The sequence below is a fragment of the Lolium rigidum genome, chromosome 3 (genome assembly GCF_022539505.1).
Source record: "Lolium rigidum isolate FL_2022 chromosome 3, APGP_CSIRO_Lrig_0.1, whole genome shotgun sequence".
NCBI lineage: Eukaryota > Viridiplantae > Streptophyta > Magnoliopsida > Poales > Poaceae > Lolium > Lolium rigidum.
Genome location: NC_061510.1, coordinates 370,278,046 through 370,298,571, shown reverse-complemented (window position 1 = coordinate 370,298,571; position 20,526 = coordinate 370,278,046). Strand labels below are relative to the sequence as shown.

Genomic DNA, 20,526 nt, shown 5'->3' with positions numbered 1-20,526 from the left:
GACAGTGACGAATATGTCGCGGTCGTGTTCCAGGAATGGCAGCTGGCCATGGCGGAGGGCCGCAACTTCGAGTTCCCGGACAACATGACGGACGACGAGATGGCGAAGCTCGGCGTCCTCGTCTCCGAGAACGACCCACCTGTGCAGCCGCCGCTGCCCCGCTACGCCACCGGCTTCATGCCGCCGGGCCTGTCGGAGGATGAAGCCCTTTGAGTGGCGCTACAGGACTCGGCCGCGCCACAACCGCCGCCGTACAACCCCTGGGCGCCTCCACCACCGCCACAGCCACAGCCCTGGGCGCCTCCATCGCCGCCACAGCCATATCCCTGGGCGCCTCCACCGCCGCCATAGCCACAGCCCTGGGCGCCTCCACATCCACAGCCCTGGGCGCCTCCACCGCCTCCACAACCATGGGCGCATCCACCGCCGCAACAACCCTGGGCGCCTCCACCGCAGCCAGAGCCCTGGGCGCCTCCACCTCAAGCACCGCCGGCGCGCCCGGCGTATGTTCCGCCGGTATCCAACTCGCCCTGGACGGTACCGGAGCTCATCGTGCTCGACAGCGACGAGGAGCAGCCGTAGGCGCAGCCGTTTAGGTTTTGTTTTCATGTGTTAAACTATGTAAATTATGTTTTCACATTATAAAAAAAATGATTCGAGCAAAAAAATGCGTCGAGCCGCTGGAGCCACCCCGACGCAAACGGACGCGCGGTCGACATTTCGGCCGACGCAAACGGACGCGCGCGGATATTTCCGGACGCTAAAATGCGTCGCGCCGCTGGAGATGCCCTTATCCTCCTCCAACGCGAGAATGTAGTGGAGGAGCATCACCTTGTCCTTCTAATTCCGCTCCTGCTCTGCCCTCCTTGCCGCCATCCTCGCCGCCTCCTCCTGCCTCCCTTTGCCCCTAGTAGAAGCAGGGGCCACGGGCCTGCCCCTCCACCGCGGCCCTCGACGAGCAGGCGCAGGGGAACGCCCGGTACGCTCCAAGGAGCCTTCAGTCTGCTCCGCCATCGCCACCAACGCAGCCGCGTCGCCTTTCTCGTCGCCTTGCTGCCGGTGCAGTGTCCCCTCTTCAGTTCAACACGAGTCAAGACAGCGTCAGTCGGTCGCGTGGAAGGGCCTCAACATCGGTCGGTCGTGTGGAATGGCCTCAGCGTCGCGTCGGTTGCGTGGAAGGACCTTTCTGTAAAAGCACGACACGTGGATGTAACCCTCCCGCGAACGAAATTTCTCAAAAATAATTAAATTTGACCAAATTCGGTTTAAATGGACTAATTTGCACCTGGGTTACAAGTTCTAGGACTAACTAATCACGCTTAACAAAAAGTGGGACTAAATTGCACCTAGTGAGCACTGAGCAAGATATGGGACTAAAAGTGTATACACCTCCGTGTTCCTGGTAGTTGTTGATGGTTAAAAAAGTGAAAATGGGCAAATCCTTAAAACTGGAGCCAAATCGGCAATGTGAAGAAAATGTGAACGAGCAATGTCGAAAATTTTCCCTTTCCTGATTCGTATATACATATCAAAGTTTGCTCAGAATGGGAGTGTGAAGTTATCGTCAGACCAGGTGTAAAATTCATCTTCGTCTGCACCTCGACCGCTCCCCCTTCACTGGTGGCCCGTGTCCACCCCTCGCCGCGGTCTCCTGCAGGGTGGGGGAGGTCGGCCTGCCCCGATGTTTTGGTGTAGTTGCACATCCGGGCGAAAGCCTGTGGACGACGACGCCTGCCGGCGCCGTGCTCCTCCGTGGAGGCGTCCTCTTGGCTCTGTGCACCTCCCGACACGCTTAGGGGCAGCGCCGCCTCTTGTCGGCTCGGCCGACCGCCCGCCTGTATACTTGCGGGACGAGGTTGTTGTCATGGTGGCCCGACAGAGCTGCCTGGACGTCCTGGGGTTGCCTCAGCTTGCGCCACCCTTCGACCACGGGGTCGGCACACCGGTGTCGTCGCCCCAGTCTCGGCTATCCGACGCCCTTCGACTGTGTTTGGTCTCGGCGGCACATCGCCTTCAGCAATGCCGGCGACACACCGGTGTTGCCGCACGGACTCGGCTATCCGACGCCGTTCGATCGTGCCGGGATGCTTCTTCGCGTGCTCTTGTTGGTGTCCTCGTATTCCACCACCTGCTCCCCTGGTCTGCCTGCCTGCGGTGTGTATTCCTCCCGGGATACCCGTTTAGCGGTCGGCTTGAGGTCCTCAAGGTGACGTCTGGTTGTGGCCTTGTCTGGTTCGTGCTTGTGGCGTGGCTCTTCCCTGCATCGCCCTTCGACCACGGGGTCGGCACACCGGTGTCGTCGCCCCAGTCTCGGCTATCCGACGCCCTTCGACTGTGCTTGGTCTTGGTTCTGCAGGTCTTCGTCGCCGCCCCTCGCTCGCATGCCAAGTCATAGTGATTGTCCTTTGAGGTGCTAGCCTCCCGAGGGGGTTCGGTTGGCTTCGTTGTGCTGACCTTCCCCTTCTCTTGTGTTCTTTTTTTGTTTTTTAGGTGTCTTCTTCTCCCCTGTACCCCCTGTATCTCCTTCTATCTGTTTGTAAGAACATGGGCCTGCCAGGCTACTTTCGTGGAAATATAACAAGCGGTGGGGTTTTTTCCCCCGTCAACCCTCGAAAAAAATTTCTCGGGTCGCCAAGCCACCATGGACCCGTCTTCTCTGTATCGGCCCATCAACATCCACCTCTATCGGCCCATTCATACCCACAGAAGAGTCCCGTCTTCGTCTAGTCGTTCCTTGGCTGCACTGATACATACTCCACATCTCCCAAAGGCCAAACCCTTCCGCCGCCACCTTCCTCCCTCCTCACCGGCGATCTGCCCAGCGTTCACGCAGTACACCATGACGATCTCCGCTCGTATCGCCGGCGACGGCCAACCCACCGGATCCGCCTCCTCTATCATCGCCGGCGCCGTGAGCGGCTACCATTTGCTAAGAATCGTCGGCTACTCGCGCACAAAGGAGGTCCCTAATGGCGAGTGGATCGACTCTTGCCCGTTCGGGGCTGGTGGCCGGACATGGCATGTTCGTTACTATCCCAACGGGGACTCCAAGAACGTGGATTTCATATCCCTCTTTCTCACACTCGATGATACCCTTGCCGAAGCCGAGACCGTGAAGGCACAAGGCAAATTCAGCTTACTCGACCAACATGGGAAGCCGGTGCCGGACTATACTAAGACTACCAGTATCAGAGACTTTGCCGTGGGTAGCGACTGTTGGGGATTTGGCAAGTTTATGGGAAGGGAGGCATTGGAGAAATCAGAGCATCTCAAGGACGATTCCTTCACTGTCAAGGTCGATGTTAACATCATGGGCGAGTGCCACACGCAGGAGGCTCCAGCCATCGTGGTGCCACCGTCTGACATGCACCTGCACTTTGGGGACCTCCTGTCAAGCAAGGCCTGCGTCGACGTCGAGTTCCGAGTTGCCGGCGAGACGTTCTCCGCCCACCGGTCGGTGCTCGCGGCGCGTTCGCCAGTTTTCAGAGCGCAGTTCTGTGGCCCCATGAAGGAGGGAACAAGCACAGATGCCATCCACATAGATGACATGGAGGCACGCGTGTTCAGTGCTCTGCTTTCCTTCATCTACACGGATGCGTTGCCGGAGATGAAGCAAGATGAAGAATCCGCCATGGCTCAGCATTTGCTTGTTGCAGCAGACAAGTACGGTTTGGACAGGCTGAAGCTGATTTGCGAGGATAAGCTGAGCAGTGATATCGATACGAGCTCAGTGGCGACCATATTGGCGTTGGCCGAGCAGCACCACTGCTGTGGGCTTAAGGCGGCTTGCTTGGCGTTCCTCGGCTCGCCCATGAATCTGGATGCGGCCATCAAGTCTGAAGGTTTTGAGTTTTTAACCAAGAGCTGCCCTGGTGTTTTGAAGGATTTCCTCATCTCCCATGTTGTTCCTAGTTTACTCGGGAAAAGAAAATCAGGGGCATGAACATGAGGTTGAAAACTTGCAATTGTCGGCCAACAAAGTTACTATAAGATCCTGCATTGCTATCTAATGCTAGTATTTAGTAGATTTATGTGTAGTTTGGTTCTCACAAGGATATGATGTACGTTGCTACTTTTTATTTGGTTGTCATATCCTTCATGGAGAATTATTATTAATATGGTTTGACAACCTGTGTGGAAACCAAAAACCATGTATGCTAATTAGTGAGCAGTTAGTTCAGAACTTATAAGCCTTTAATCTAGTTGACCTTTATATTTTACCTAGTTGTCTGTCTCGTTGCTCTGTATAAATCTGCTGCGAGCATTGTCCCGCTTCCAGAGTCCCTGTGTTCCTGTTCCACACAGGGCACTATTTGTTTTACTAGCAGGCTTGGATAGGCACCTGTCAAAATGTTGGATTGGGATCGGTGAAAAAAGTTGGCCTTCTATAGCTTACAAGTTTCTTACAGCTACAGTTTGCAGTGATGATATTCTGATACAGTGGTGGCTTCTAAGGTACTTCTTGAAAATTCACCTGTCTCACTCACATATTATAACTTGTGGCAGGCGGTTTTTGTATCCAGGGCTATTTTGTAACTTCATATTGCTCTCTATTGCTGCTTATGCTCAGCACAAGGGTCTTGTTGGGACCTGAGTAGCTGGGAATAGCCAGATCCTCGACTGCAAATCTTGACTTAGAGGATCAACTTTGCGGATGATGCAATTCATTAATATGGATTTTCTCTGAACAGATCATTGTCATTTCAGTCAATCGAAAGAGAATTGATCAGTTAAGGAAAACTATAAGAGATAGCTGGAATAACCGTATCGCTCGGTTTTCTCAACTGCAAAGTTGATGCAACTTTTTAAATGGTTCATCTTTTGTGCAGAACTAGTGTTGATGAAAAGAAACAATAAGTAGAAAAAAATTCAAAATTCATCAAAATTATTGTCCTGTCTCCTCTACCAGTCTACGCATCACAATTTATTTTATTTTTTAGGGATACTTGGTAAATGTTGTAACTAGGACTCTTAGTGCCTTCCTAGATTATATATGGCACTATATTGTGCCCATTTGATTTGCTGGGAATCTGTTCAGAGCAATTTGAGATATTACAATATTAATCCAGTAGATACATCATACATGTGACTATCCCTTCCTTTTAATATTGGGCCAGGGAGGCAGGGACATATGTATTTACAGGTTAACATTGGGCAAGGGAGGCAGGGATGATTTATGACACATGGCACCAGTCATATAGTTATTATATACAGTATAAACCAAGGAACCTTGAGATCAGACTTTATCTGTATGGTGTCTTTGTGATCATTTACAACAATACTACCACTTCTTCATCTGGTATATCTTATACAATCCGTGTGATAATTTTTGTGCCATCCTGATCCTTAGATCAAAATGATTCTCATTTCTCCGACATAGATTCTGTCCAATTGGTTGATGCCAGCTGGTACTTTAAAAACAATACCCGTTTTTTCTAAGTAGTACTGTTGTTTTTATTAAAATATTTTTCTTGTTTATTTCCGTTTTAATTGCTAGCTATCTTTAATTCATGGCCATGATAATAGGCTAATTGTACTTCTACAAGATATGTTCAGGCCCTGCAATTTCATTATATGAACACCAGAATCTCCCTTAGAGTTCTGTGCACTGGAGGTTACTTTGGAAGCAATCTGCACCTTTCTTGATGCATGCACTACTGAGCTGGAGACCGATGCTTACCCAGCTTTGGATGAACTGACATCCAAGGTGAGTGAACTCATGTTCACTATACTTAATCCCCCTAGTATGAACTTGATTAGCACCTCCTAGAAACATCATGTATGCCATTTATTTGAAGTAGCACGCAGTATGCTACTCATGGTTTTAAAGGCGCCAAGGTGAGGGGGGGGCTCCGACGCCTAGGCGCCTAAGGTGGGCGTTTTTCTAAGGCGGAGGGGGGAGCGCTTAGGTGATGCCTTTAACGGCCAAAGAGCAAGTGGACTGAACTGCTCTCCCTTACTATGAAGAAAACGGAGAGTAAAACTGAACACTTTAACTAGTCCATGCATGATGCTACTCCCTCCAACCCAAATTAATTGACTCAACTTAGGCTAGATACGCAGTGTCTAGATACATGCCTATCTAGACAAAATTGAGTCAATTAATTTGGGACAGAGGGAATATATTAATTACAGAATGTTGAAAAATGTCACTTCACCATGTTTTCAGAATTAAAAAAAGGACAATGGATGATTGCTGCCCATCTTCTTTTATTCGACTATTGAACTTAGTTGTATAGCTATAATTCTGATGCGTACGGAGTAGGAACATTTTGCCTAGAATGATAGAAAAAATATTATAGTTGATATCTTGTTTCGCTTAGATGACTTGTGGTCATATAACATGACTATGTTGATTCACCAATGTTTCACCATGCATTTATCATCAGTGTATTATTGTAGTGCATATAAGATTAAGATGTTACAAGACATTGCACTTTACTGCTGAAAGGATGGCATGTAAGAAAATGTTACTTAACTATCCACATTTCGGGTAGTGCAAGTGTAAATAGGTAGTCAGTCTGCTGCTTTATGATTGATTTTTGTTCACCACCAAATGTAAATAGGTAGTCAGTCTGCTGCTATTTTTGCTATGGAATATATTTCTATTTTAACGACTAGTTATAGACTGGTACATTATTTGTCTTGTGTATGGTTTTCTTGTGTGTCAAAAAATGCGCTTTAATTTTAGGTGAGATATGAGCTTGAACAATTATTGGATGATGACGATGACATGGCTGATCTTTATTTGTCTAGAAAGTTGGCTGGGGCATCATCCCCTACCTGTCACGTAGTGGGATATACGCCGAACCCCTGGACCTCTGCAGCGCGACTTCAGCCGTGGAGGGGTTGTCGCACAACAGAGGCAGAGGAAGAAGTAACGTGGGAGTAGAGATATTATATCTGATTTTTTCTTGATTGATTCCCGTAAGAGTCTAGGGGCAGGCATAAATAGCGCACGTACATTACTTGAGGCCTAATGCCAGAATCCTAACAAATTTGGAAAGTACTAAATAACTTGGAAACTACCTCTAGAGATTTGATCCTCTTAAATTAGAAGGATACAGATTGATTTCCTATGATTTGGTGCACCACTAAAGCCTTCACGAATCAGCTCGTCCTCGAGCTGATAAGCTAGACAGGGCTGCTAAAAATCAGCCGTTATCAGCTGAATTGTGATCATCGAGGAATGGATCCACCTCCATGATATACAACTTCTTGCAGCGGTGACCAGGGCCAAACTGCTCGTCATAGTTGAAACATAGGCCCTGGGCTCGTCGGGCTACCATCTCCGCCTGAGATAGCATGCGTCGAGGGCTCCCAGCTCGTGCTGCAACCACTCCTCCTGGTGGTGGGAGAGCCGGAATAGGGAGAACGTCAGAGTCCTGAAGCAGACCATTGGTTGCTCTCACGGCTGGTTCTGGGGGTACCCAGTTTGCCCGGCATTCACAAGTACATGCCGCGACACGCTCGTCCGCGCCGGCCGCATCGACACCTCCCAGTTCTCCCTCGTGCTATCTCCTTGGTCGAGGCGCGCCGGCGCCGTGTTGAGGGAGCTTCCTTTCCTCGCCCGGATCGAGATGCGTGGCATCCCGGCGCATGCCTGGGCGGAGCGTACGGCAATCAAACTCCTCGACGGCAGCGGCATAGTGGACGCCATCGACCTCGCCACGGCCAACCGCACCAATATGTCCGTCTTCAAGCTGGAGGCCTGGTCGCACGACGTCGCCTCCACCCCGTCCGTGCGGTGGCTGGCCGTCCCTGAGCCCGGCTCGGGGCTCCGCCTCCAGGTCCGTGATGGCCGCCCACGCATCAAAACCCCCAAGGTTCTCTGGTACCGCATCCGTATCCACGTGGTCAGCTGGCTCATCGGTGAGGCCAGCTCTGACTCTGACGGCCCCGGCGACGGCGGTGCCTTTCCTGCCCATGTTGGTGATGAGGCTCCGGACCGCCAACCCCGCAAGAGGCGCCGCCGTCGGGCGCCGCGCCGCCGCCGGGGGCGTGGGAGAGATGCGGCCGCCAACGCCCCAGCCCCGCCAAGCGACGCCTTACCTGCTGTCGAGACCGGCGGCGCCGCCCCTACCGCCGTCTCTTTCTCCGGGAGATGGGCTGCTGGACCTGCCAGTGGGGCCATGCTGGTCACGAGCGAGCGGCGAAACCCTAGCGCCCTAGCGCTCGCCACCACATGCCTACGACCCAGCCCCATGCAGCCTCCGCAGTCTCTGCATGCCTCGGGTGCTGTGGGCCCATGCGAAGTGGACACGTGGTCTGTGGAGGGGCCGCGCATGCTGACTTCCACGCACGCGGCCGTCGACCGGTCATGCGCTGCTTCCACGGGTTGGAGCCATGCGCCGTGTCAACGGCAGGTTTCCTCGGCTTTTTCGGATGCCGCCAATTCCCGGACTAGCCCGAGGCCCGCGGCCGCGGATTTCCTGGAAGGAAACAGGGAAGCCATCCAAGCTGCTGCCACCTTTCTCGCTGACCGACGATCTGCTGCATCTGCCGGACTGGTGCATAGCATGCCTTCCGCCTGCCCGTGCCCCTCGGTCGCGGGGCCAGGACCCCAGGGGCCCCGCCAGTTACGCCTGCCAACTCAGCCCTAGCTCTCCATGCCACGGGCCCGGGCTGCAATGACCCGCCTTCGGCCCAAGAGGCCCCCCCCCGTGCCCACCCAGGAACACGCGGATGGCGGTGACCTAGGCACTGGTCACGTCGATGCCCCTGCCGCACCTGGTCTCGTGCCGACGCCGGACGATGCCACGCTCGCAGCTCTTCTGCAACAGTTCAGGCTGCGGATAGATGATCCGTTGCTGCCGCTTCCGGACCCCAAGGTTGTCAGGCGCCGCCTTTTCTCTGTCCCCAAGTCTACGGCCAGGCGCAGCCGTCGTCTCGCGGCGAAGAGGCGCGGTCCATCCACGCCCACCATCAAGCGCGCGCAACGCATCTTGATGCAAAAGCTCGGCGTCTGCCATGAGGAGGAGCGCCTCTCGGCTGCGCAGTTGAAGGATTATGCGGCGATCTTCGCCTCACCCTTGGGTCCGGAGCAGCTGGCCGCCATTGCGGCCCTTTTCGGCCTCGAGTGCGTTGCTGGGGCTGACGAGGACATGGTGGTGGCTGCGGATGCTTAGGCCTGCCCTTGTTGGTGGCTTTGTAGGTCTTCCCCATGTCGAGCCCAAACGTTAATGTGGTCGTGTGGAACCCCAGAGGGCTCAATAACAAAGCCCGTAGATTAGTGGTTAGGGACGTCGTTGAGAACGCCATGGCCTCCGTGGTCTGCATCTCCGAGTCCAAGTTACAGCATGTAGACCTCTTCATCATTAAGGAAACGCTCGGACCCCGCTTCGACGGGTTTGTCTACTTGCCTGCTCTCGGCACAGCTGGTGGCATTTTGGTCGCTTGGTGCTCCTCCGACGTGTGTGTCTTAGGCTCCAGGACTGATCGCTTCTCGGTCTCCATCAACCTATCTGCCGCCGGTGGTGCCCCATGGTGGCTCACGGCAGTTTACGGGCCTACTGTGGACGCCCTCAAACCTCCTTTCCTCGACGAACTGCGTTCCCTCCGTGCAGCGATCGTTGGACCGTGGGCGGTGGCGGGTGATTTCAACCTAATCGTCGATGCCAGAGACAAGAGCAATAACCTCATCAACAGGAGGGCCATGGGTCTCTTCCGCAAACTGCTAAACGACCTTGAGCTCAAGGAGGCGCATCTCCTCGGGCGGCGCTACACTTGGAGCAACGAGAGGGCGCAGCCCACCATGGTGAGACTTGATCGATGGTTTGCCTCGGTCGACTGGGACGGTGCCTATCCCGACGCCTCCTTGACAGCTCTCTCCTCCTCGCTCTCTGATCACTGTCCGATCCTCATGGCCACGGCGGTCGGTATCCGGGCGAAGAGGCGCTTCCGCTTTGAGCGGTTTTGGACCAAAATGCATGGCTTCCACGACGTCGTCGTGACCTGTTGGGCTGACAACGAGGCTCCAACTGATCCGCTACGGCGCCTTGGCTTCAAGCTGCGCAAACTGGGCCGGGAGCTGCAGCGGTGGAGCAGGCAGAAGGTGGGTAGCATCAAAGACCAGCTCTTGGTGGCCCATGAGGTGATCGCCAGGCTAGATGCCGCGCAGGAGGCCCGGTCCCTTTCCCCGGATGAACTGACCCTGCGGAGAGGCCTGAAGCGGCGCCTCCTCGGCCTGGCGTCCCTCGAGCGAACTATCGCTAGGCAGCGAGCTCGTGTGGCTGGCATCCGGGAAGGCGATGCCAACGCCCAATTCTTCCGTATCTATGCGGCCAAGAGAAGCAAGCGGAACCACATTACCTGCCTGCGCTCTGGTGACCGCGTTGTGTCGGATCAGGCGGAGATGGAACAGGTGGCGACTGATTTTTTCGTCGGGTTGCTCGGCACCGCGCAAACAAGGCAGCATGATATATCCCTTGCACACCTAGCCCTGCCGGTTGTGGATGTTTCGAGCTTGGAGGCCAGCTTCTCTGACGACGAGGTTTGGGCTGCCGTCCGATCGATGCCAGCGGATAAATCGCCAGGGCCTGACGGCTTCTCTTGGGCGTTTTACCAATCTTGCTGGCAGATCATCAAGCAAGACATCCTCGACGCCATCGAGGCTCTCTCCTCCGTACGCGACCTCTTCTTCCAGGGCTTAAACTCGGCGTTCCTCACCTTGATCCCCAAAAAAGAGGATGCGGCTGAGGTCAAGGACTACAGGCCGATCAGCCTCGTGCACAGCTTTGGCAAGCTGTTCGCCAAGCTGCTCGCCAATCGTCTAGCCCCGCTGATGCCTGCCTTGGTGGACAAGGCACAGAGTGCCTTTATCAGAGGACGTTGCATTCAGGATAACTTCGTCCTAGTTCAGCAAGCGGCCGTCTCGCTCCATAGGCGACGAGTGCCGGCGCTCCTCCTCAAGCTCGACGTGGCAAAAGCTTTCGACAGCATTGCTTGGCCTTTCTTAGCCTCTGTCCTTCGGCAGCGTGGGTTCGGCCCGCGGTGGATCTCCTGGGTTGCGCTTCTCCTTCGCACTGCCACGACCAGGGTTCTGGTTAACGGATGCGCGGGCCAGGCTTTCTTGCACGGGTGTGGACTGCGGCAGGGTGACCCCCTCTCCCCGCTGCTTTTCGTCTTGGCGATGGATGTCCTAGCCGCGTTGTTCCGGGCCGCTGAGTCCGAAGGAATTCTGCATTCGCTCGCCACAGCGGGTGTCAAGCACCGCGTGTCCCTCTACGCCGATGATGTGGTGGTGTTCGCCAGGCCGGAAGCTTCGGAGCTTCACGCTGTCCGGGGCATCTTGGAGTTTTTTGGGCACGCGTCTGGCTTGCACGTCAACTTCACCAAGAGCGCTGCGGCCCCCATCAGATGCTCGTCGGAGGTGTTGCAGACCGTGGCTCCTGCCCTGCCCTGCCAGGTCGTTGCCTTCCCATGCACCTACTTGGGCCTGCCTCTCTCCTTGACACGCCTCCATAAGCGGGACCTCCAGCTTGTCCTCGACAAGCTTGCCAACAAGCTTGCGCTTTGGAAGACGAGGCTTCTCTCGAGGGAGGGTCGGGCTGCTTATGTCCAGTTTGTGCTCACTGCCTCGGTGGTGTACCATCTCCTCGCCCTTGACATGGAGCCCTGGTTCCTCCAGGCAGTTGATAAACTGCGTCGTGGCTTCTTTTGGGCGGGCAAGGAAGATGCCAGAGGTGGGTGTTGCCTCGTCGCTTGGAGCCAGGTTTGTCAGCCCAAGTACCTTGGTGGCCTCGGCCTCCATAACCTTAAGCTCCTCAACGCTGCTCTACGCGCCAAGTGGACTTGGCTCTCCAAGACGGACTTCAACAGGCCGTGGTCCGGGATGAGCGCCAGGGTGCTTCCTGAGGCCGCCGCCCTCTTCCGCGCGTCTGTCCGGATCACCATCGGGGACGGCGCACACACTCTGTTCTGGGAGGACCCTTGGATCGGTGGTCTGTGCGCTGGCGCGGTTGCCCCTGCCATCCTCCAGCTCGTCAAGCCCCGCTTCCGGAGCAAAATGACGGTGCAGCAAGGGCTGCAGAACAACTCCTGGGCCACGGTCATTGAGGGCGAGCTTTCTGTCGACGCTGTCGTCCAATACCTGCGTCTCTGGGAAGCCGTTTCCACCTGCCTGCGCCAGCCCGGGAACAATGACTGCTTCCGTTGGAAGTGGACCAGCGACGGCGGATTCACTGCGCGGTCTGCCTATCTCGCCTTCTTCCAGGGTACCACGGCGTTGCCTGGAGCCTCGAACATTTGGGAATCCTTCGTCCCCATGGCCTACCGGATGCACGCCTGGCTGGCCCTTCGCCGCCGCTGCTGGACGGCCGATCGGCGTCTCAGACGCGGGCTCCACTCGCATGTCCTGTGCCCAATGTGCACGACGGCTGACGAGACGATCGATCACCTGTCCGTGGGCTGTGTCTTTGGCCATAGGGTTTGGGCCGGGGTTAATCAGCGTTTAGGGTTTACCCTGCCTGTCCCTAGCCACGATGAATCGCTGGCTGACTGGTGGACATCGACGGTCGCCCACCTTCCTAGCGACCGGCGGAAGGATGGGAACTCCATCATCATGCTCGTCATTAGGTCTATTTGGCTAGAGCGGAACGCGCGTGTCTTCGAGGGCAAGGCATCGCCGTCTGATGTTGTTCTTGACATGGTTGTAGACACTTGGTGTGCCTGGATGGCAGCCCGCGGCAGGCAACCGCGAGGAGTTAATTAGCTAGCCTCCGGTTGCTTGGGTCGCGATGGCCTTTCCCCTGTATTGGACATCGTCCCCCCTCTTTTTCCCATCTTAATATAAAACGCGCAGATCTCCTGCGGGTACTCGAAAAAAAAAAAACAAGTACATGCCAAACTCATTGCCTCCAGTAGAGAAGTCGGCCGCCACATCTCCACTTCGAGTGTGAGAGGCTCCTGGAGATTAGTGGTGTAAATCATAACCTGTTGGGCAGATGGTAGGCGAGGCGCACGACCAAGTAGGGCATTGAACTGCTTGTTGAAATCTGCCACCAGGCCCGTGCGCTTGAGCGAGATGAGCTCACCCAGGGCGTTGCTGCGTGAAGGTGGACCAAATTGGGTATGAACCAACTCAGTAAACTGGTGCCACGGCAGCGGGCCGTAGACATCCTTGTACTGGCCATACCACAGCTGGGCGTCGCCCACGAGATGGAAGGAGGCAATACCCAGCTTCTCAGCTTCAGTTGTCCGCTGTGCGTTGAAGAAGAGATCGCAGCGGTTCAGCCAAGACAGCGGGTCAACCTCGCCATCGTAGGTGGGAAACTCCATCTTGAAGTAGCGTGGTGGCATGTCATCCGCCGTCTTGTTGATGGGGAGAGGAGACTGGCTAGAGGATGACAGGTTGCCATGTCCATCTTGACAGCGAGAGCCTTCTGATCCGCAGCAAGTTTCTTGTGGTCTGTGTGTTGCACAAAGCCAGCAAGGATTCCTGAATCTTCTCGAGCTTCTCTTCCAAGGACATGGCGACGTCGGACATGGTGGGAGGGATGGGAGGGATGAATCTGAATCTGATACCAAATTGTCACGTAGTGGGATATACGCCGAATCCCTGGACCTCTGCAGCGCGACTCCAGCCGTGGAGGGGTTGTCGCACAACAGAGGCAAAGGAAGAGTAATGTGGGAGGAGAGATATTAGATCTGATTCTTTCTTGATTGATTTCCGTAAGAGTCTAGGTGCAGGCATAAATAGCCCATGTACATTACTTGAGGCCTTGAGGCCTAATGCCAGAATCCTAACAAACTTGAAAAGTACTAAATAACTTGGAAACTACCTCTAGAGATTTGATCCTCTTAAATTAGAAGGATACAGATTGATTTCCTACGATTTGCTGCACCACTAAAGCCTTCCCGTGACACTACCAGTGGCTCTGGTGGACCAAATTGGTTTCCAGCATCTCCAACTATTGGTTCAAAAATATCAAGAGCTAGTAGAGCCAGTGCAGCAACTATGCATGGACATGAGAATGATGTGGAAGAGTTGGAGATGTTGCTGGTGTTTTTTTATCTGCTCATCTACCTGAAACACTCTTGGTTACTCTATCTCTGGCAGATTACTGAAAGTTATTTATACTTGCAGGCATACTTCATGATGCTTGATGGCACATTAAACAAATTAACGACGGTAAGTTCGGACATCTAAAGTCAAGTTTACAGTATCATGATAGGCTAGCAAAACTAAGCGTCATCACAACAGTAGCGCTGAAGCTCTATTGAGCCTTATTAAAATCATTAGATCTATCAGTTGTCAAAAAAGGAATCCTAGGATTGATCACTTTGTTGACCACCTTCTTCAGTTGAGGGAGTATATTGATTACACGGAAGATTACATCAATATTCAGGTATTGTTTCCCTGTAATGTGAAAATGTTCTTAGTGTGGATCTTTCATTCAAGCACTTATTATTTTTTGTTCTTCTGTTCAGCTTGACAACCATCGTAATCAGTTGATTCAGGTACTTTTGAAATCACAAACTTTATGATTCTCTTTGGTAAAGATATGTCAGTTATCCAAAATAATCATTCATTTTAGGCAACCCTATGCTTGTAATAATCATATGCTTAGTTGGCATTCCAATCTCAAGTAAAGGTTTCACAAACTTGTATAGTTTAGACTTTAGAGGACTGCTAATAGTTCCTAGTTACTGCGTACCACAGTGGTCACATTGCACTGTACTAGTTTGAATATTCATTGGCTCATTACATGTTCAACATTCTGCTGGAGTACATCCATAATTTCCTCTTACTGCAGCTCGAGCTATTCTTGTGTTCCGGGACTGTGCGTCACTTTACTCGTTGGTTGCTGGAATCTTTGGTATGAACATACCTTACACTTGAAATGACGACCAAACATACTTCTTTAAATGGGTAAATGACAACGCTCAACAATAATACGCCTTGTACACACTAAACGAATACTGAATTCTTGCAACAAGTATCTCACTCATCTGTAACTTGTGGCAGGTGGTTCTTGTATCAGGGCTATTCTGTGCCTTCATGTTCATCTCCATTGTTGCTTATGCTAGGCACAAAGGACAAGGGTCTTGTTGGGTCCCGACTAGCTGGAATAACCACCTCACCCGCCTTTCTCAGCTGTAAATCTTGTGCTAGAGCATTAACTTTGCGGATGATTCATCTCTTGTACCAAATCCATTAGCATGGAATTTGGGACGATGAAAAGGTACAATAAGTAGAAAGAAAATAAAAGTTCGAAAGAGATATGTGACCGTTGTCTTCTCTAGGTCTCGCCAGTTATTTTAGGCATGTACATCAGTTCAGAGTTTAGACACCTGTTGTCTGTACTACCCATCCTTGTCACATATAGACATCACTTGTTCACTGCAAACATCTCCTACAACGGGCTGTAACACCACAACTGCCTTTGAATTACCTTAACCAACTTTAGTGCCGCCAAATTAATTACTACTTGGGTTCTTCTTACTTAGGCTGGCCATAGTATGATACTACTACATGATACTATCTCTATAGTGGTTAGTATCATGAAGTAGTATCATAGTAATGTTATATTTATTGTTTTTTAAATCTCAATGTAAATTTATGTATCTACCTATGTTACTCTAAGGGCGGTCACAATGCTTCACTCTGGACTGTATCTAAAATGGCCAGCTCAGCTGTTTTGCTTAGGTGGAGCTGCAATTAAGAGGAAAGAGAGGATGATCGTCTCTTATTTGAGATACGGCTCTTGCCACAGCACCCGATGCAAATTAACTAGCATCTTGATCCATGTGGCGTGACTACTAGTGTGGCTGCTGTTTTCGTTCCTGCCAAGTGAATCATGCCTCGTCTCTTGCCACAACAGATCTTTGGATAGTTAACTTGTTAGGCCCACTACTAGATACGATGCATTGAGGAGTGGCGTATCCAGATGACATGGAAATCTTGGATACATCATTTTAGATACAGGCATTGGGAGAGCCCTAATCTCCTCTCTTCTCCTTAATTAGCTGCCGTATCAGTATTTTTATGGGATCAATATGCATGATACTAGCTATGATACTAGCACTATGGCTAGCCTTAAACGCTCAATACCAAAAAATCGGGAATCAAATTAAGCAAATCACCAGTCCTGCCGTTCTCTTTAAGACCAATTAGTAAGTCATTTAATACCACTTTGATATGTAAACAAAAACAACGAATCCAATCAACATTAAAATTAATGACATCCAACAGAGAGTTGGACTGTTTTGTTTTCTATGTTTTTATTGATGACAATGCTGTAATGTAGACTAATATAGAATAAATTTTTATTCTAAAAAAGATAGACTAAAAGAGAACGGAGGAGGATTTATGTCTAATGAAAGCAAAATTCCATGAAGACATAGATAATTTACAACAAGGAATCGACAATCTCTTCCTAATATCCAAACCAATGAGCTGAAACCAAAAGAAAAAATCATACAGATATGAGGTTGGCCGGTGGAAACGAAAATTCAGAGGCCATGACCGCTACTGTTCCACGATTGCTTGTAGCACGTTTTTCCTTGCAGCTGATGGTTTTCCCTTACACGAACAAGATGAACAACTTTTTCACCGTCAGACCGAGTGTAAAACTCATCTTAGCCTGCAGCGAAGTCCAGTTCATTTCTCAAGGGGCGATGCATTTTGGACATAATTTATATCCGTTTGCGTGTCGCGTAAGGACCAAAAAATGGTCACATGTCCACATGCGTCTGGTTTTTCTCCAGCAGCAGTGACGTATTTTTTGATCGCAAGGGCTCTGCCATGCACTAATTAGAAAGGAGAGAGACAAAATATTATTTTTGTGTGGTCACCATTAGGCAGCACATGGGTCTGTCCTTCATTAAAGGAGAAGGAGAGAGAGAGGGCCAGCTAGGCCAAAACGGACGGGTGGACGCGTCCCGCGCAGACGCATTCCTGTTGCATATTTGGTCCACGTTTCCGTTAGGACGGACGCTGCGGTCATTTTGCGTCTAGCCGTTGAAGCTCGTTTTTTGTCCGCGCAGACGCAACCGGATGCCGCCCTTAGGGTATCTCCAACGCGGGGACCCAAACGGACGCGTTGGGCCGTCCGTTTTGGGTCGTTTGGGTTGCCGCGCGGACAACGCCCCAAGTCCGCGTGTCCGTTTGGGTTGCGCCCAACGCAGCGGCCACCCATTTGGTCATTTGATCTATTTCTTGGGAAATAGGCCATTTGGCCACATAGATTTATAAATAAATATCTAAAAAATATAGTATAATATCATATAAAATGTAGCAAGACCAAGAAATGAAATGTGTCGTAGTGTGAACAAATATAAAAATTAAAAATTAAGATTGTCAACTTAATTTGTGCGCTCTAGGATCTCTTTTTGCCTCTTTTCGAACCAAGCTCTCTTCACCTCGCTCATGGCGGTCAAGTCGGCGGTCATGATCATGTTGTCATTGGCTTGCCGTTTCAGCTCAACTTCCTTCTCCTTCAGCTCCACCTCTTTGGCCCTTGCCGCTGCAATGAGGTCCAATTCTTTCTCTTTGAGCTCAATTTCCCTATCCTTCATCTTGGCATTGACCTCTTCAATCTCAAGCTTCCTCTTTTGGACATCGAAGTAGGTCTTCATGTCCTCTTCCTTCTCCCGGCGCCTCCTCTCATCCCTCTTGTCCGTGGACACCTCTTTGTCAGCATACATCTCCTATAAGGTGCCGACCAATTGCATGGCCGAAGCATCACGCTTCATGTTGGCCTTTGCTGCCTTATGGCCTCGTGGACGGCTTGCACAAGAAGCGGAGTTACCACAAGGCTGGCCACCATCAAGGTCAATGACCGTGGCATCTTTGGCGGTCTTGCTACCAACCAAACTCGCCATGTACCCCTCGTATCCCTCCTGAAACTTGGGGGTGCCCTCGAGTTCCTTCCAACAATGAGAGAACCCAAAGGTCATTCCTTCATTCGCCAAATTGAAAAAAAATCCAAAGCTTGTCACACCTAGAGCAAAGCGAGACAACAATGACAAACATATGTGTAAACAACGAAAGAACAAGTTGAGGTTAAGAATTATACCAACTCCTTCATGCCGATGCCGCTAACGGGAATCCGCTTCACGCGATCATACGCCGCCTGGAACTTGTTGCATTCCGTTTGAATTGTTTCCCACCTCTTTTGGAGGGAGCACTCGTTGCGGTCGCTGTCAAATCGGTCCTCCCCGTACCGGCAATGCTCATGGAAGTATTCATGGATGCAGCGCTAGAATGCGGTCCCCTTCTGCTCGGCACCTGTCAATGGATCTTGCTGAAAGAACATTTCCCGCCCTTTTGGGTTTTGTGTGTTTGATGTCAACACTAGGTATATATTTATGTGTGTTGATGTAGACAGGTTCAAGATTTCATGATATATACATGGCTGGTGGTATTGTATGTCAGTTCTGAAGATTATGCAGGTTTTTCATTTCTGGCGGAAGTTCCGGCCCCAGCTGGCGGAACTTCCGCCCTGTTGCTTCCAGCAGTGGCTTCTCAGCGCTTTTTTCCTTGAAGGTTTGTTCGCTGGCCGGAAGTTCCGGCGAAGAGGGGCGGAAGTTCCGGTCAGCGGAACTTCCGCCCAACTTCCGGGCTTGTTCCGGAAATGTCGCAAATGCGGCTCAGTATGTCCAGTATGGTTTTCTCGCAATTCCGGAACTTGGCCGGAACTTCCGGTCACCGAAAGTTCCGCCCTAGTTCCGCCCAAACCTCTATCTGCCTGCTCGTCTGATGCAAAAGGTTCTCGCCGGAACTTCTGGTGCCGGCCGGAACTTCCGGCCCTTCTGGCCGGAACTTCCGGTGTTACTGAAAAACGTCCACAACGGTCAGATCTGAGAGCTCCACTCATATAAATAGCTCTCTTCTCCAATGGGACAAGTTGCTCAATGATTGCACAAAAATCTGCCAAGCCTCACCACCATTAGAGCCACCTCAAGAACTCAAGATTTGCAAGATCTCCTCCTCACCCAACCAAAGCTCTTGATCTTTGGAGATTCGAAGGAGAAGACACCGATCTACATCCTCACCGAAGCGATTTACATTTCCCCCTCATTTGTTTGAGGGCCCCCTTGCTAGTGTTCCTCTTTGGATCCCTAGTTGATTTGTGTTGATGTATTGTTGTTGATTATTGTGTTGTTACAGATTTGGGAGCTTCCAATTCGGTTGTGGATGTGTGCCCTAAGAACTTTGTAAAGGCCCGGTTTCCGCCTCGAGGAAATCCCTTAGTGGAAGTGGGCTAGGCCTTCATGGCGTTGCTCAGAGGAGATCTGAGTGAAGCCTTCGTGGCTGTTGGTTTGGCTTTCGTAGCAACCACACTCCTCCAAACGTAGACGTACCTTCTTGCAAAGGAAGGGAACTACGGGAATCATCTCCGTGTCATCGCGTGCTCCACTCTCGGTTACCTCTATCCTATTCTATCTCCTATATATTGCTTAGCTATATCTTGCTTAGTTGGTAACCTTGTCATATAGGTAAATTCACTTAGTTGCATATCTAGAGAATTTACCTTTGTGTCAAGCCTAAATTGAAAAAGAACTAAAAATTGGTTAGCACCTATTCACCCCCCCCTCTAGGTGCAGCATACGATCCTTTCAAGTGGTATCAGAGCCTCGGCTCTTATTTCGGGCTTAACCGCCTAAGAGTATGCCGGACGATGGGCCTGCGGAAGGGGCCGCTAAGATGGTCTCCATGGATGACTTCAATTCGTTGAGGTCCTCCATGGAAGCTCAAATGGAAGGCATGAGAAAAATGATTTCCGAGCTTTTGACTCCGGTCCCTCCCATGGCTCCCGCCGTAGAGGTAAAGGACACGGGTGTGTTAGAAGAGGGAGGTGCTTCGGCATTACCCTCCTCTACCAAACCCGTGGATGGTGATAACTCAACTACTATCAAATCTCCCATTGCATCTCCTAGGGGAACTAGTGGAGGTGAGAGCTACAATCGAGTGGCTCCGCCTTTCCTATCTCCCGATATCCCGGTCCCTCATCCTCATATAAACATTCGGGGTGACCCACCTAAGTTTAATGTTAAATACTTCGATACATGGCAATTTGAGTTTCGTTCTCATGTTTGTAGTGCCTCCAATGAACTTTGGAGAATCATCGTGGAGAGCTTCAAGCCCTACAACCCCGACAAGTTGACTAGAAGAGAAGCGGTTGATAGTCAACTCAATATCACGGCCTTGCACATTAGTGTGGGGACAAAGGAATTGTCTCGTGTTCGGAACTTCACCACCGCCAAGGAAGCTTGGGATGGTTTGGCCGCTAGTTGCATTGGAAGTGAAAGCACGAGAAGGAACAAGTACAATGCTCTTCGGAATAAAGCCGAAGGATTCATGAGGCTACCGGATGAAGATCATGAAGACATGTATGGAAGACTCATCACCGTTGCCGATGCTTTCCGGAATGTGGGTGCCACCCACATCAATGACTCTTGGATCAAGGATAAGTACATTGATTGCATGATGCCGTTTGAGCCCATTGATGTCAAGACTCTTGTTGGGAGAGAATGCTATTCCTCTCTCTCACCTCTCAACAAGCCGTGCACGAGATGCAA

General features: G+C 51.4%; 1 protein-coding gene and 1 pseudogene across 1 annotated transcript; both read left to right on the top strand.

Annotated features, from left to right (window-relative positions):
* The first annotated feature begins 2,641 nt into the window (after positions 1 to 2,641).
* On the top strand, positions 2,642 to 3,943 carry LOC124697415 (BTB/POZ and MATH domain-containing protein 1-like). Its single transcript, XM_047230008.1, has one exon. The coding sequence runs from the start codon at positions 2,642 to 2,644 to the stop codon at positions 3,941 to 3,943; it is 1,302 nt and encodes a 433-aa protein (XP_047085964.1).
* A 2,509-nt stretch (positions 3,944 to 6,452) lies between these two features.
* LOC124697414 lies at positions 6,453 to 15,103 on the top strand (annotated as a pseudogene).
* The last annotated feature ends 5,423 nt before the right edge of the window (positions 15,104 to 20,526 follow it).